The sequence below is a fragment of the Tenrec ecaudatus genome, chromosome 1, assembly GCF_050624435.1.
Source record: "Tenrec ecaudatus isolate mTenEca1 chromosome 1, mTenEca1.hap1, whole genome shotgun sequence".
Taxonomy (NCBI): domain Eukaryota; kingdom Metazoa; phylum Chordata; class Mammalia; order Afrosoricida; family Tenrecidae; genus Tenrec; species Tenrec ecaudatus.
In genome coordinates this window covers 20,309,454-20,321,663 of record NC_134530.1, presented here as the reverse complement: position 1 = coordinate 20,321,663, position 12,210 = coordinate 20,309,454, and the positions used below count along the sequence as shown (strand labels likewise).

At 39.6% G+C, this 12,210-nt stretch overlaps 1 protein-coding gene across 2 annotated transcripts; it reads right to left on the bottom strand.

Annotated features, from left to right (window-relative positions):
• Positions 1-7,998: 7,998 nt before the first annotated feature.
• LOC142432326 (olfactory receptor 7A5-like) lies at positions 7,999-11,342 on the bottom strand. Of its 2 annotated transcripts, XM_075537458.1 has the most exons (2): positions 11,310-11,342; positions 7,999-8,949 (listed from the first exon to the last, which is right to left on the bottom strand). In XM_075537458.1, the coding sequence occupies exons 1-2, from the start codon at positions 11,340-11,342 to the stop codon at positions 7,999-8,001; spliced, it is 984 nt and encodes a 327-aa protein (XP_075393573.1). The 2 variants fall into 2 exon arrangements, with proteins under 2 accessions (XP_075393573.1, XP_075393583.1); XM_075537468.1 differs by lacking the exon at positions 11,310-11,342 and having other exon boundaries at positions 7,999-8,976.
• Positions 11,343-12,210: the final 868 nt, after the last annotated feature.

Sequence of the window (12,210 nt, the reverse complement as noted above, 5' to 3'; positions counted from 1 at the left end):
ATCTACAGGCACCTGCAATCATGTTGTAGCTCATCCAGTGAAGACTTCACCAATGCAGTTTCTCCCATGTGACACTGCTAAAGTTAGAGGTTGTGCTCCATGAAGGACATGGAGATGGACCCACTCATGAGGCTTCTGGAAGGCACAATAGTGTTTTCTCATCACCTAGATGAATCAAGTAGATCTTGGTCAGTGTAGAGGAAGCATTTATAATCATTTTTCTCTAGTGGATGAAATCCCTTGTGCCTCATTATGAAGTATCTTTTAATGTCACATTCCCTGAGAATTTTATTTCTCTGGAACTAAGGGAACAAAATTCAAACTTTTGCCAGTTTGTCTTTTGGGAGAGAATGTGGAGAACCGTGTATAGCTTTCTCCCATTGGACAACTTCTTCACCGAAGGTGGTCATCTCTATTGTGCTGTGTCTCCAGCATGCAGGGGAATGTCTAGTGATCACTCTGAGATGCATTCCCTTCTCCAAAGACCCAAAGAACACAGCTGGGCATCATTACCAAGATGCCAGAATTTTATGATCACATAGAGTCCCACCAGCCTCACTACTGTATTATTACCATGTCTTTTATTGACAGTAGACTCTGTGAGTAAATGGAATGCCATCTCTGTAGGTAGGGATGCAAGAAGGGAAGTAAGATTATATGATATTCTCAGTGAGTGTCTACACATCTAAAGGTAATAATAAATAAAAAGCCTAAATGTCACAATAAGCTGGTTCATACATAATATTGACATTTTATTTCATAATATCCTATAATAGAATGATACATAATATATAGCATTATAACTTTACACATACTTTATCAATATACTCATAGGGTTATATTATTATTTATGAGACTGATTTGCTAATTCAAATCAATGACACCTGTGATATGCTAAGTGTTATCTGACCGGGAATCTGTTCATTTGGTAGCTTTCTGTTCTGTGAATGGAAAGTACAAAGAGATATAGGAATACTGGGAGTGTGAGGGGAATGTGGGGGGAATCAGGTGGAACAGATCACAATGATCCACGTGTAATCTTTTCTTGGGGGAGGGCAGGAACAACAGAAAAGAAGTCGAATGGAGACATAGTTGGGGCAAGGCATGGAGAATTGCTTTAAAATAAATTATCAAAGGTTCAGGAGAGAAGGAGGGTGAGAGAATGAGAAAATGAGGAGTTGATATAAAAGGCTCAAGTAGAAAGACAATGTTTTGAAAATGTTGATGGCAACATGTATACAAATGTGCTTGACACAATGGATATATGTATGGATTGTGAAAAGAGCAGTAAGAGCCAACAATAAAACAGTTAAAAAATAAAGAAGAATCAGCACGTTTTCCCTTTTTTTCCCCCCATCCCCCTCCCTCCTCGATCCCACCCCTGGTCCCTTGATAGTTTATAAATAATTATTATATCTTGTCTTACACTCCCCGGCGTCTCCCCTCACCCACCTCCCCCTTGACAATCTCCCAGAGAGGAGGTTACACATAGATCTCCGAGATCGGTTCTCCCTTTCTACATGCTCTTCCCTCCTGGTGTCGCCACTCCCACCACTGGTGTTGAAGGGTTCGTCTGTCCTAGATTCCCTGTGCCTCCAGATCCCCACTGCACCGCTGTACATCCTCTGGTACAACCAGGTCCGCAAGGCAAGGTAGGATTGGGGTCATGATGGTTGGGAGGGGAGGAAGCATTCAGGAACTAGAGGAAGGTTTTGAGTTTCATTGTTGTTACACTGAACCCTGTGTGGCCCATCTCCTCCTCACTACCCCTCTGGAAGGGGTGTTCAGCTCTCTACAGGTGGGCATTGGGTCCCCATCATGCACTCCCCCTCTTTCACGGTGACGTGATTCTCACCACCACCCCATCTTTGATGTTGGAGACCTGGTCTACTCTGTCCTTCATGGTCACCTATGTTGGTGTGCTGCTTCCGTGTGGGCTCGGTTGCTTCTGGGCTAGATGGCCGCTTGTTTGCTTTCAAGCCTTTAAATCCCCAGACGCTATATCTCTCAGTAGCCGGGCACCATCCGCCTTCTTCACCACACTTGCTTATGCACACTTTCGTCTTCAGCCATTATGTGAGGAAGGTGATCACACAATGATTGTTTTTGTTCCTTTGTATCTGCTACATGGATTCCAGGAACCCAAGTGGAAGGTGAATTATGAGAGTGACGAGTGCAACGAATGTATAAGGGTGCTTTGCTCATGTGATGTATGTACAGATTGTGATAAGAGCCTTATGAGCCCCAATAAAAAGATTAAAAAAAAAAGAAAGAAAATGATTAGGGCAAAGCATGTACGGATGTGCTTTATACAATTGATGTATGTATATGTTTATGTATGGATTGTGATAAGAGTTGTATGAGCCCCTAATAAAATGTAAATAAATAAAAATAAATTTAAAAAAAAGGCAGCAAAAGATTTTACCAAGAGTAAAAAGAGAAAAAAAAATAAAGAAGAAAGAAAGTTCAAGAGGTTTTCATGTGTATTGCAGAAGGATTCACTCTACTGGAAGACATGAGGAGAGAAGAGGGGAAATCTTTCTGAGGAGGAACCATTTAGGGCAATAGGTAGAGGATGGAGAGTGGAAGAAGTGTTCTAGGGAAGAGGTTCCTGTGACCTGACTGGTATTTGCTTCAGGGACCTTTTTGTACCCTTTACAACTGAACTCCACCACTCACTGTTCTGGTTTGGCCTATTAGCATCAGTGAAAGTCATACCTAACTGATTAGTCCACGTATGATAAATAGTGAATGGGAACTAGCACAGTGACTGAATAAAAGGTCTAATATTAAAGGATACTCAGTATTTGTACAGGAATACCCAGTGCATTAAATTCTGTGCTGCTTTCCATTCTGCAATTCGTTTTTTTTTTGGCATGATTTTATACATAAGAAATTTTTATGGTGATTTAAAACGTATGTGGAATATTTGAGTTAATATTTAATCAAACTTTGGCTCAAACTTTTCCACTACTCACATATAGCTTTCACATATGGCTGGTGGGGTGAAAGCATGCAAGTATTGTGAAGAACAGATCATTGGTTCCTCCAAATGCTACCCCTAGGTGCAGCAAGTGACCACCAATTCCACTGGTAGATACTATAGGTATTTAAATATAGGTATTTAAACAAACACTGGTATATGAATGCTTACAAGAACAGTATTCGCAAGCACTAACTGATAGAAACAATCCAAATGTCCATCAACAGATGAACACAATGTGGCCTTGACATACACTGGATGATTGTTCCATCATTAAGAAACCATAAAGCAGGATTACATGATACAGAATGGATGATTCTTGAAAATGTATGCCTAGTGGGTAAGAAATCACAATCAAACTCACTGCTGTGGAGTCAGTTCTTACTTAGAGTGACCCTGGAGGGTAGACCAGAATTCCACAGAGGTTCCGCAGGCTGTAATCTTTATAAAACAAACTGCCAAATCTTTCTATCATAGAGTACCTGGTGACTTGAGACCTCAAACCCACTGCAGTTTAGGTTGGTAATGTGTTAATTAGGTTTTGTTTCAATGTGGTTGTTGTGTCAATCACAGCGGAATATAAAAAGACCAATCAGCATCCAGATTAAGTTCCATTCATGTATATACACATACACACATACATATCAGTGGCTGATGATTTTACAGGACAAGATTTTGCTTCTACCAGTAATTATAATTCATGATGTGTTGTTTTACCTCTATTCCTGCTGCTTTCAATACAGTAACTTCTTTTAACAGAGTAGTTGCTTTCAACACAGCAATTTCTTTATACACAGTAGCTTCTCTCAACACAGTAGCAGCTCTCTACACTTGTGTGACTGGTCCACATAAGCACATTATGGTGCCAACCCAGTCACATACACTTGTATTTGTACAAGATGTATGTGATGGAGCTGGTGCAATGACATAATCATATGGGGTACTTGCATGTGGGCGTATCTGCATCTGAACGACCCGCCTGGAGACGGATAGAGTAGCAGTGTTTCCATTGGTCATAGGTGACCCCTGTGAAATGGTCATTCAAAGCACAAAGGGTTCACAACCAATAGGTTGAGAACCACTAATATAGAATTTTCAAACGAACATTAATCTAATTGTATCTGTATCTCACAGGATAAACCTCAAATTCACACAATTAAAAAATGTGTCACCCTCACTTAAATATAACATTCTATAAGTGAACAAAACACAAACATTCTACACTTATGGGATCCCCTACTTCATAATCCTATGAACATACTCCCAAATCTATGAAAGTTGTAAGCCAACCACTTCATGCCTTTATCCCTCATTATGTGTATCCAATTTCTGTAGTGCTGGCTTCTATCAGTCCAGTGCTCTGATGAGATAATCCTAATCTGTGATGTGAAGACTCTGCATTCAAGATGGAACCTTGTGACGTCAGCATCCATAATCAAAGTCAAATCCTAACAGGCCATCCATAAAGTCTGTCGCAATATGCACCAGTTCACAGGCTCAAACAACTGCTCTTCATCTTGTCAGTTTCTGGTCAGCTCAATGTGGGCTGCTTCACTTCCTCTCACCAGGATGCCCCCTTGGCTGCCTTGCCTTTAGACCATGGGCCCCATCACGAATCCTCAGCAAGCCTATCCCTCTTGTGCTCAGAAATGAACTTAGGATCAATCAACCTGCTCTCATTTTCTCATCTAGTCTCTGTGAACCAGCTCCCTTGGTGGCAGTGGCCAGACTCAACCCATCTCTTGATTGCAGCATTTCTCTCACTTGCACTCCATAAGTGGATCCAGGTAGTCACAGGCACCCTGTAACAGTTCAGTCCTGGAGCAGAGAGTTCCTTTCACGTGCCAAATTATTCTATCATCAGGCAAAAAACATTAGTTCAAAATGCAAATAGCCAAAAATTCCTTTTTAAAAAATCTGTCAACAACCCTCTAGGCATGTCTTTTCACCTTAAAATGTCCCGAATGACCTGTGATGTACTAGTGAAATAAGGGTGTTTATTGACAGGTCTAGGAGTCTTGGAGTGTACCATGAATACTTACAGATTTGACACAGAACTATACGTAAATGTATTTAACCATTGTTACAAATATATATTTAAATGTTTAATATACTTTTAAAAGTTCACACCAGCCAGTCCTCCTCTTATCTCTCACCTTGCGCATCTCTCATGGGTAGTCTCTGTGGACCAGGAAACAATGCAATATGCCCAAGTCAGCCCTTCTTTTCATTGCTGCATTTCCCCTACTCCCACTCAGCAAGCGAATCCCGGTGATTCCTATCGTGAACACACAAAGCTCAGATTCCCTTTAACTTTCACTCCTAGAAGGGGTGTTTCTCTGTTGGGCAAAGACTTTCCTTCTTTGATGAAACATATAGGGACATGATCAGAGTAAAATTATGGAAACCTCTTAGACATAAACAAACACCTTGAGGAAAGAAGACCCTGAGCCTGGGGGATCAGAACCATCATCTTGGACGCATCAAGGTCAACTGGCAGAGCAGAGTTAGCAAACACAATTCTCTGTGTTCTGATTTGGTACTTAGCACCTGGAAACATATGTCCTCATAAGCGGTCATAACATGTGCAAATTTTTGTCTCTCTCCATCCAGAGAAAATAAAAGTGATGGAAACTGAAAAACACGTGGAAACAAACTGGTGGACCAAGGGACCTTGAAAATATCAGTCTCCATTATCTTGAGGGTAGGATGGTTTCCTGATATCAACTCAATCTCCTCTGAATAAGCCCATCCTAGAAGGCACTAACATAAATTATCCGTTATATAAATTACTACAGAAGTAGGAGAAGAATGTGGAGCAGAACTCAAAATTATAATGTTTATTGGTTGGATAGAGACTGGTGATACCACCAAGATTACAGCCCTTAGTGACCCATAAAACTAGAAATAAACTTGCTCCATATTAGAAAAACTAACAGTTTCAGATCCTAAAGTAAGAAGGGCTCACAGAGAAGGAGGAATGGAAATGGGCACACAGGAGGAAACGGCATAAGGGACAGCAGGTACATTAAGAGGTTAGCAATGGATGAGTGGAAATAAACTGTGCAAATTCTAAAAATACACTGAGAAACCACTCTGTAAGACTTGATGTAATCTCAAGGAGTGTTTTCACAATGTTTTAAATGGTTGATTTTATATTATATATTTCACCACAGTATTTTTGTCCTAAAAACAGAGTATCTAAGAATGTGTGGGAGTTTGACTGTGCTCCTCAAGGTGAGCTGTTTGAAACCACCAGCTGCTCCACAGGATAAAGATGGGACTTTCTGCTCCTGCAGAGAATTCCAGATCTGAGAGCCTACAGAGGCCATTTGATCCTGTCCTATAGAGCTGCTGTGCTGCTATGGACTCCATAGCAGTGAGGTACTTTGGGCTTTTTTTTGTTTTACCAAACACTCACTTCATGCTCCACAAAGAATTCATTTTTTAAAAAATCATGAACTAACTGTATATACTACAATGAAAACATGGAAATGAGAGGGAACGCAGAGCTGAGATGCTAAGCCAATCTGCAGACAATTGGAAAACAGCCTTACATAAAAGTGACAAGGAAAAAATGATCCAGTCAGGAATATACAACTTTCCTCTAGTTCTTTAATGCTTTAATGCTTCCTTCCCCTCCCACCAACCCCTACTATCATGGTCCCAATTCTACATTACAAATCAGCTAGACCAGAGGATGTAAACTGGAATTACAGGGAATCCAGGACAGATAAACCCTTCAGGACCAATAATGAGAGGAGAAATACCAGGAGGGGAAGGAGAAGTGTGGGAGAAAGGGGAAACTGATCAAAATGATCTACATATAACCTCCTCCCTGGTGGGCGGACAACAGAAAAGTGGATGAAGGGAGACATTGGAGAGTATAAGACATGGAAATAAACAAAGCTGTAATCATAATGGGAGCATATTGTCTCATCTTTCTCCCTCTGAGCAGTGAATAGGTTTGAATATCCAACCTTTCAAGTAGCCCAGAGCTTAACACAATGGAGCTTCTTCCTGTGTGCAGAGCAAATATATGGAGCTGTAATTTCCAAAATGATAAAGACAAAGAGATTCACCTGTGATTATTTGAGATGCTAATCAGGTTACAGGGAGTAACTCAAGAGCAAAAGTGAGGCAGATGTTTTGGTGAAGATAATTTTGTGGTCAAGCAGAATTGGAGAGCACTGGGTTCTTGTGAAACGATAAAGACAAATCTCCATTAGTGTCACTGAAGCCACGAAGGGATATATATCCGTTTGCTAAACAAATGGATTTTCTGAGAGGTATTGTAACTACTGTCTTGAACCAACAATTACAACAAAAATTCCTACTATCTGCACGGCAGAAGGTTAGTCATGTCCAGGAAGTCAGTGTCATCGGTCTCACGGATTCCACCATCTCTTAGAGCATAGAACAGGCATCCACGTGCTCAGCTGGTCTGGTTTTCAGTGTGGTCTGGAAGCCATTTCCAATATTTGAATATACCAACATTGCATTTCATAATTTATTAATAACAAGTGTACAGACTTCATGCTCAAAATATTCAACAGAACTTCAGTGTAAAGAAAATAAACCAGGGGGTTTGAAGGTGTCATGCCAGATGTAATCACAATAAAAACATTTTTGAAAATAGGAATCAGAGATTTTCTGTCCCAGTTTTTAATGGATCAGGATGACAATGAGCACTGGTCCTTTGTGATAACTGCATGCTATTCCTCTATGGCTAGTGATGAAAATCTATTTCCTAATGAAAGCTGAAGGCACCCTGAAAGACTTGGCCATTGAAGGGATGATATGATTAAAGTAAATACATTTAAATATATGCAGGAAGTAATTTCATGTATTGTCTTCAATTTTTCTTATTATGTCTTAAGTATTAAGGATATTTATTTATGCACATAAGCACATAAGAACTGAGGAAAGTATAATACAGATTTTTGTGATTTTGAAATTTTTTTCAAAAGGAGCTCTCTAAACTTAAGGATGTGTTTATGTTAAAAAGGTGATTCTCAGCTGAAAAGTTTCCTTAGGGCTTGCTTTATGTCTTTATTTCTCAGACTGTAGATAAAAGGATTCAGCATGGGTGTGACCACAGTGTACATCACTGAGGCAATTGCAGTGGCCCTGGAGTTTTCAATAGCGGCAGAACTAAGATAAACCCCTAAAGCTGTACCATAGAACAAGGAGACCACACAGAGGTGGGACCCACAAGTGGAAAAGGCTTTATATTTGCCCCCAGCTGATGAAATTTTCAAAATGGAGGACACAATCTTCATGTAAGAGAAAAGGATCCCAATGAGTGGAATAGTGCCCAAAAGTCCACTTACTAAGTACTTCACTAAGACATTGAGGAAGGTGTCAGAGCAAGCAAGTTGGATGACCTGATTAAATTCACAGAAAAAATGGGAGATTTCCAATTCTGTACAAAAAGATAGTCGCAAAACCAATGAACCATTTAATACAGACTGCAGAAATGACACCATCCAGGAGGCCAGAAGCAGGAGACCACAGAATCTTGGGTTCATGATGACCGTGTAGTGCAGTGGGTGACAGATGGCCACAAACCGGTCATAGGCCATCACTGTCAACAGGAAGTTGTCTAAGCCCCCAAAAAGAAAGAAAAAATAAATCTGAGTGATGCAGTCTTCATATGTAATTACTTTGTTCTGCATTTGGATGTTCATCAGCATCTTTGGGACAGTGGTGGAGGTAAAACAGATGTCAGCAAAGGAGAGGTTGGAGAGGAAGAAGTACATGGGTGTGTGGAGGTGGGAGTCTGTGGTGATGGCCAGGATGATGAGCAGGTTCCCAGTGAAGGTGACCAGGTACATGGAGAGGAACAGTCCAAAGAGGAGGGGCTGCAGCTCTGCCTCTTCAGAAAGCCCCAGAAGGATGAATTCTGGAATGTGAGTGTGGTTTCCTGGTTCCATGTAGCTGATGAAACTACTGGGAAAGAGAAAAGAGCATTACAAATTCTGCCATAACCTGTGAACAGTGGTTTAAGGGATATGCTATCATTTCTATTTTAAATAATCAATTAATTAATCCAAATTCATATCTGTATATCTCGTGTTCATGAATCTCATGTGCTCAATGTTCTATTTGTGAAACTGCCTAGTTGTTCTTTCTTCTAATACTATCTTTTCCCTTAAACTTTATATTTCTCTAAAAATTCCTTATGATTTTGATTGTTCATTTGACAAATGTGTTTGACGAAATATTTTATGACAAGCATTCTTGAAAGTTGTGGGAACCTCAGTGAAAAAATAAAAATTCTCAACCCTTATCTAATGTGAACAGCAGAAGATGCAACTATAGAACACTTCTTCTCCAGAGGCCGAAAGATTGAAATGCAAAGACAATTGATTCAATGGACTCATGGAGCATGCAAACATCAGTCATGTCTGGAACAGAACTCTCGTCCATGTTCCAGTAATGAACTCTGAGTTAAAGAGGGCAGCACTTGCCCAGGGACAAAATTCAGAGGGTTATGGAGGAAGGAGAAATGGGAACAGGAAACACAAAGAGGCAGCAGGATAAGCTGTGGTACATCGGGGAATTGTAGTGGACGAGTTATGTCAGAATCTGTATAATATCTTGAGTTTTGGTTCATGTCTGCAAATCACTTAATTCACAGTAAGATGTAAGCAAGTTACACAGTAAAAACAAATGCTTCTCAGAATAATCACTTGTTATAAAGAGGCTTACAGCAGAAACCTAAATGCACTTAGGGTGCTAGTCAAGAGAAGAACACGTTGTACAGAGACAGTGCCTGTGCTCCCCCGACCCAGGACTATTCCTCACCCCTCTGACACCACGGTGGATGGTGTAACTGAGGGGCAACAAAGGAATCTGGACTGAAGTTGTAGGTAAAGTGATGGGAATATGGGATCAAAATGTTGTGAGGTTGTAGAAGACTCCATGATAAAGAACTACAGGTCATTTATAATTTTTATATCTATTATTATAACTCATCACATTATAATATCCTATGGTATTTTACTGAGCCATGAGGTATTGAAAATGAGCAAGTATTTGACTCCTCACTAAAAGTTTGTCATTTACAAAATACAACTTTCCTCTGGTTCCTAAATGCTTCCTCCTCCCCCACTATCATGATCCCAATTCTACCTTACAAATCTGGCTAGACCACAGGATATACCCTGGTACAGATAGGAACTGGAAACACAGGGAAACCAGGGACGATGGTACCTTCAGGGTCAGCGGTGATACTGGGAGGTTGGGTTGGAAAGGTGAAATTGACCTCAAGGATCTGCATTTGACCTCCTTCCTGGGGGAAAGACAACAGAAGAGTGGGTGAGGGGAGATGTCGGACAGGGCAAGATATGACAAAATAATAATTTATAAATTATCAAGGGTTCATGAGGCAGCGGGGAGCAGGGCGGGATGGGAAAAATGACGGCCTGATGCCAGGGGATTAAGTGGAGAGCAAATGTTTTGAGAATGATGAGGGCAATGAATGTACAAATGTGCTTGACACAATTGATATATGTATGGATTGTGATAAGAGTTGTATGAGCCCATAATAAAACTATTAAAAAATCAACACGGAGGAATCTAACAAGCCTGGTGATGTGCTTCACAAAGATCACATCCTTGAAAATCCCAAAGCCCAGTTCTACTCTGCACATGGGGGTTCATCCAGAGTTGAAATAGACTTGGTGATACCTGACTGCATCAATATTGTTATGTGATACAGTGTAGTGTTATTGGTATATACTAATATAATGTACATGAACAGTATATAATTCAGCCTTCCACAAAAGTTACTCTTCCCTCAGTTTCTAGGTGGTATAGTACTTCCCCTTTTGGACTGTAGATGCCACCTTAAGGGGTCTACTCAATTTATATCTCATTTACAGATAACTGCTCCTGCTCTCTCTGCATTGATCTGTGATGGTGTGTTATGGAGGCTCAGCCAATTGAACAACAAAAATTCACTTAAAAAACAAGTGGGTTTTACTCTCTTGTGAGAACTGAGTTGAGAATCTATAATCCAAAACCAGGTTTTTGGGTATTTCAAAGACCAGAAAACCCTTGGGCAGAGATTTTATTTGTGGCCATTCTCTGCCATGTGATAGAAAGTCAGTCTACTGAGAGGAAGGGAGGAATAAAGGAGACAATAGGGAAGAAAGGAGATTATTACAAACTATGTAAGTGTCAGAGAAATTAAGGTTATATTACCACGTTCTAAACCCCACAATACCCAGAAAAGTAAAAATACTGGAATTACCAAGGTAGATACATATTTTTATATGAGTGATCTAAATGAATTCCTATACTCATGTTGTAGATATATTAAAATATTAGTAATAAATTTAAATATTAACATATAGAAAAATGGAAAAGAATTTTTTAAAGGAACATTTAATTCCTTTACCAAAATTCAGTGCATTTAGGAGGCATTTGGATATTAAACACAGTGATTGTTTAATATACTACTGAAATGATAGAGGATTCTACAGGCTTTAAAAAATAGTAATTCAATAAATTCTCTTATAATCTCTTTCAGAAAGCAAGAGCAGAGGGAATATTTCCTAATTCATTCTGTGACATGAGCAGTATCCTAATATCAAATCCAGGAGTCCTGGTGGGAGAGTGGATTATCACTAAGCTGCAACAGCAAGATCAGCAGTCTGAAATCATCAGCCACTGCATGGGAGAAAGATGAGGCTTTCTGATCCATCGACAGTCAAAATCTTGGAAACTCATGGGGACAGTTATACTCTGTCCTATAGGGTTTCTATGAGTCGGAGTAGATGCGAAGGCAGTGAGTAATATCAAAACCAGGTACATATATGTAACAAAGGAACAATATTACCATGAAAAGAAATGCAAAAATCTTCAAAAATACTAACTAATTGTATCCAACAATTAATGATAAGCATAATATACTATAACTATGGGGTATTTATTCTGGTAATGAAAGACTGGTTCAAAATGTGAAAATCAGTTTATGTAATATCCTACATCAACTAGCTCAACAAATGGAATATAGAAAATCTAAACATTGATTAAAGAAAAAAAAGCATAATGTCAAATCACAATAAGCATTTGATAGTATTTAAAATTATTACTGACATTTTATCCCCCCCACCCATGAAAAGTTAAAAAAGTTGACTTGATAGCAAATTTTACAAATACAATCCACACAGACTGGGAAGAAGAAATAAAGCTGTCTCTGTCCACAGAAGACATCA

What these genes read in the sequence shown, in the direction of transcription:
- LOC142432326 (XM_075537458.1), bottom strand. Translation starts at nt 11,342, where the DNA reads ATGTTAATATTTAAATTTATTACTAATATTTTA. An exon ending in AATTTATTACTAATATTTTA is followed by an intron (nt 8,950 to 11,309) that starts ATATATCTACAA and finishes TTGTAATGCTCT; the next exon opens with TTTCTCTTTCCCAGTAGTTT.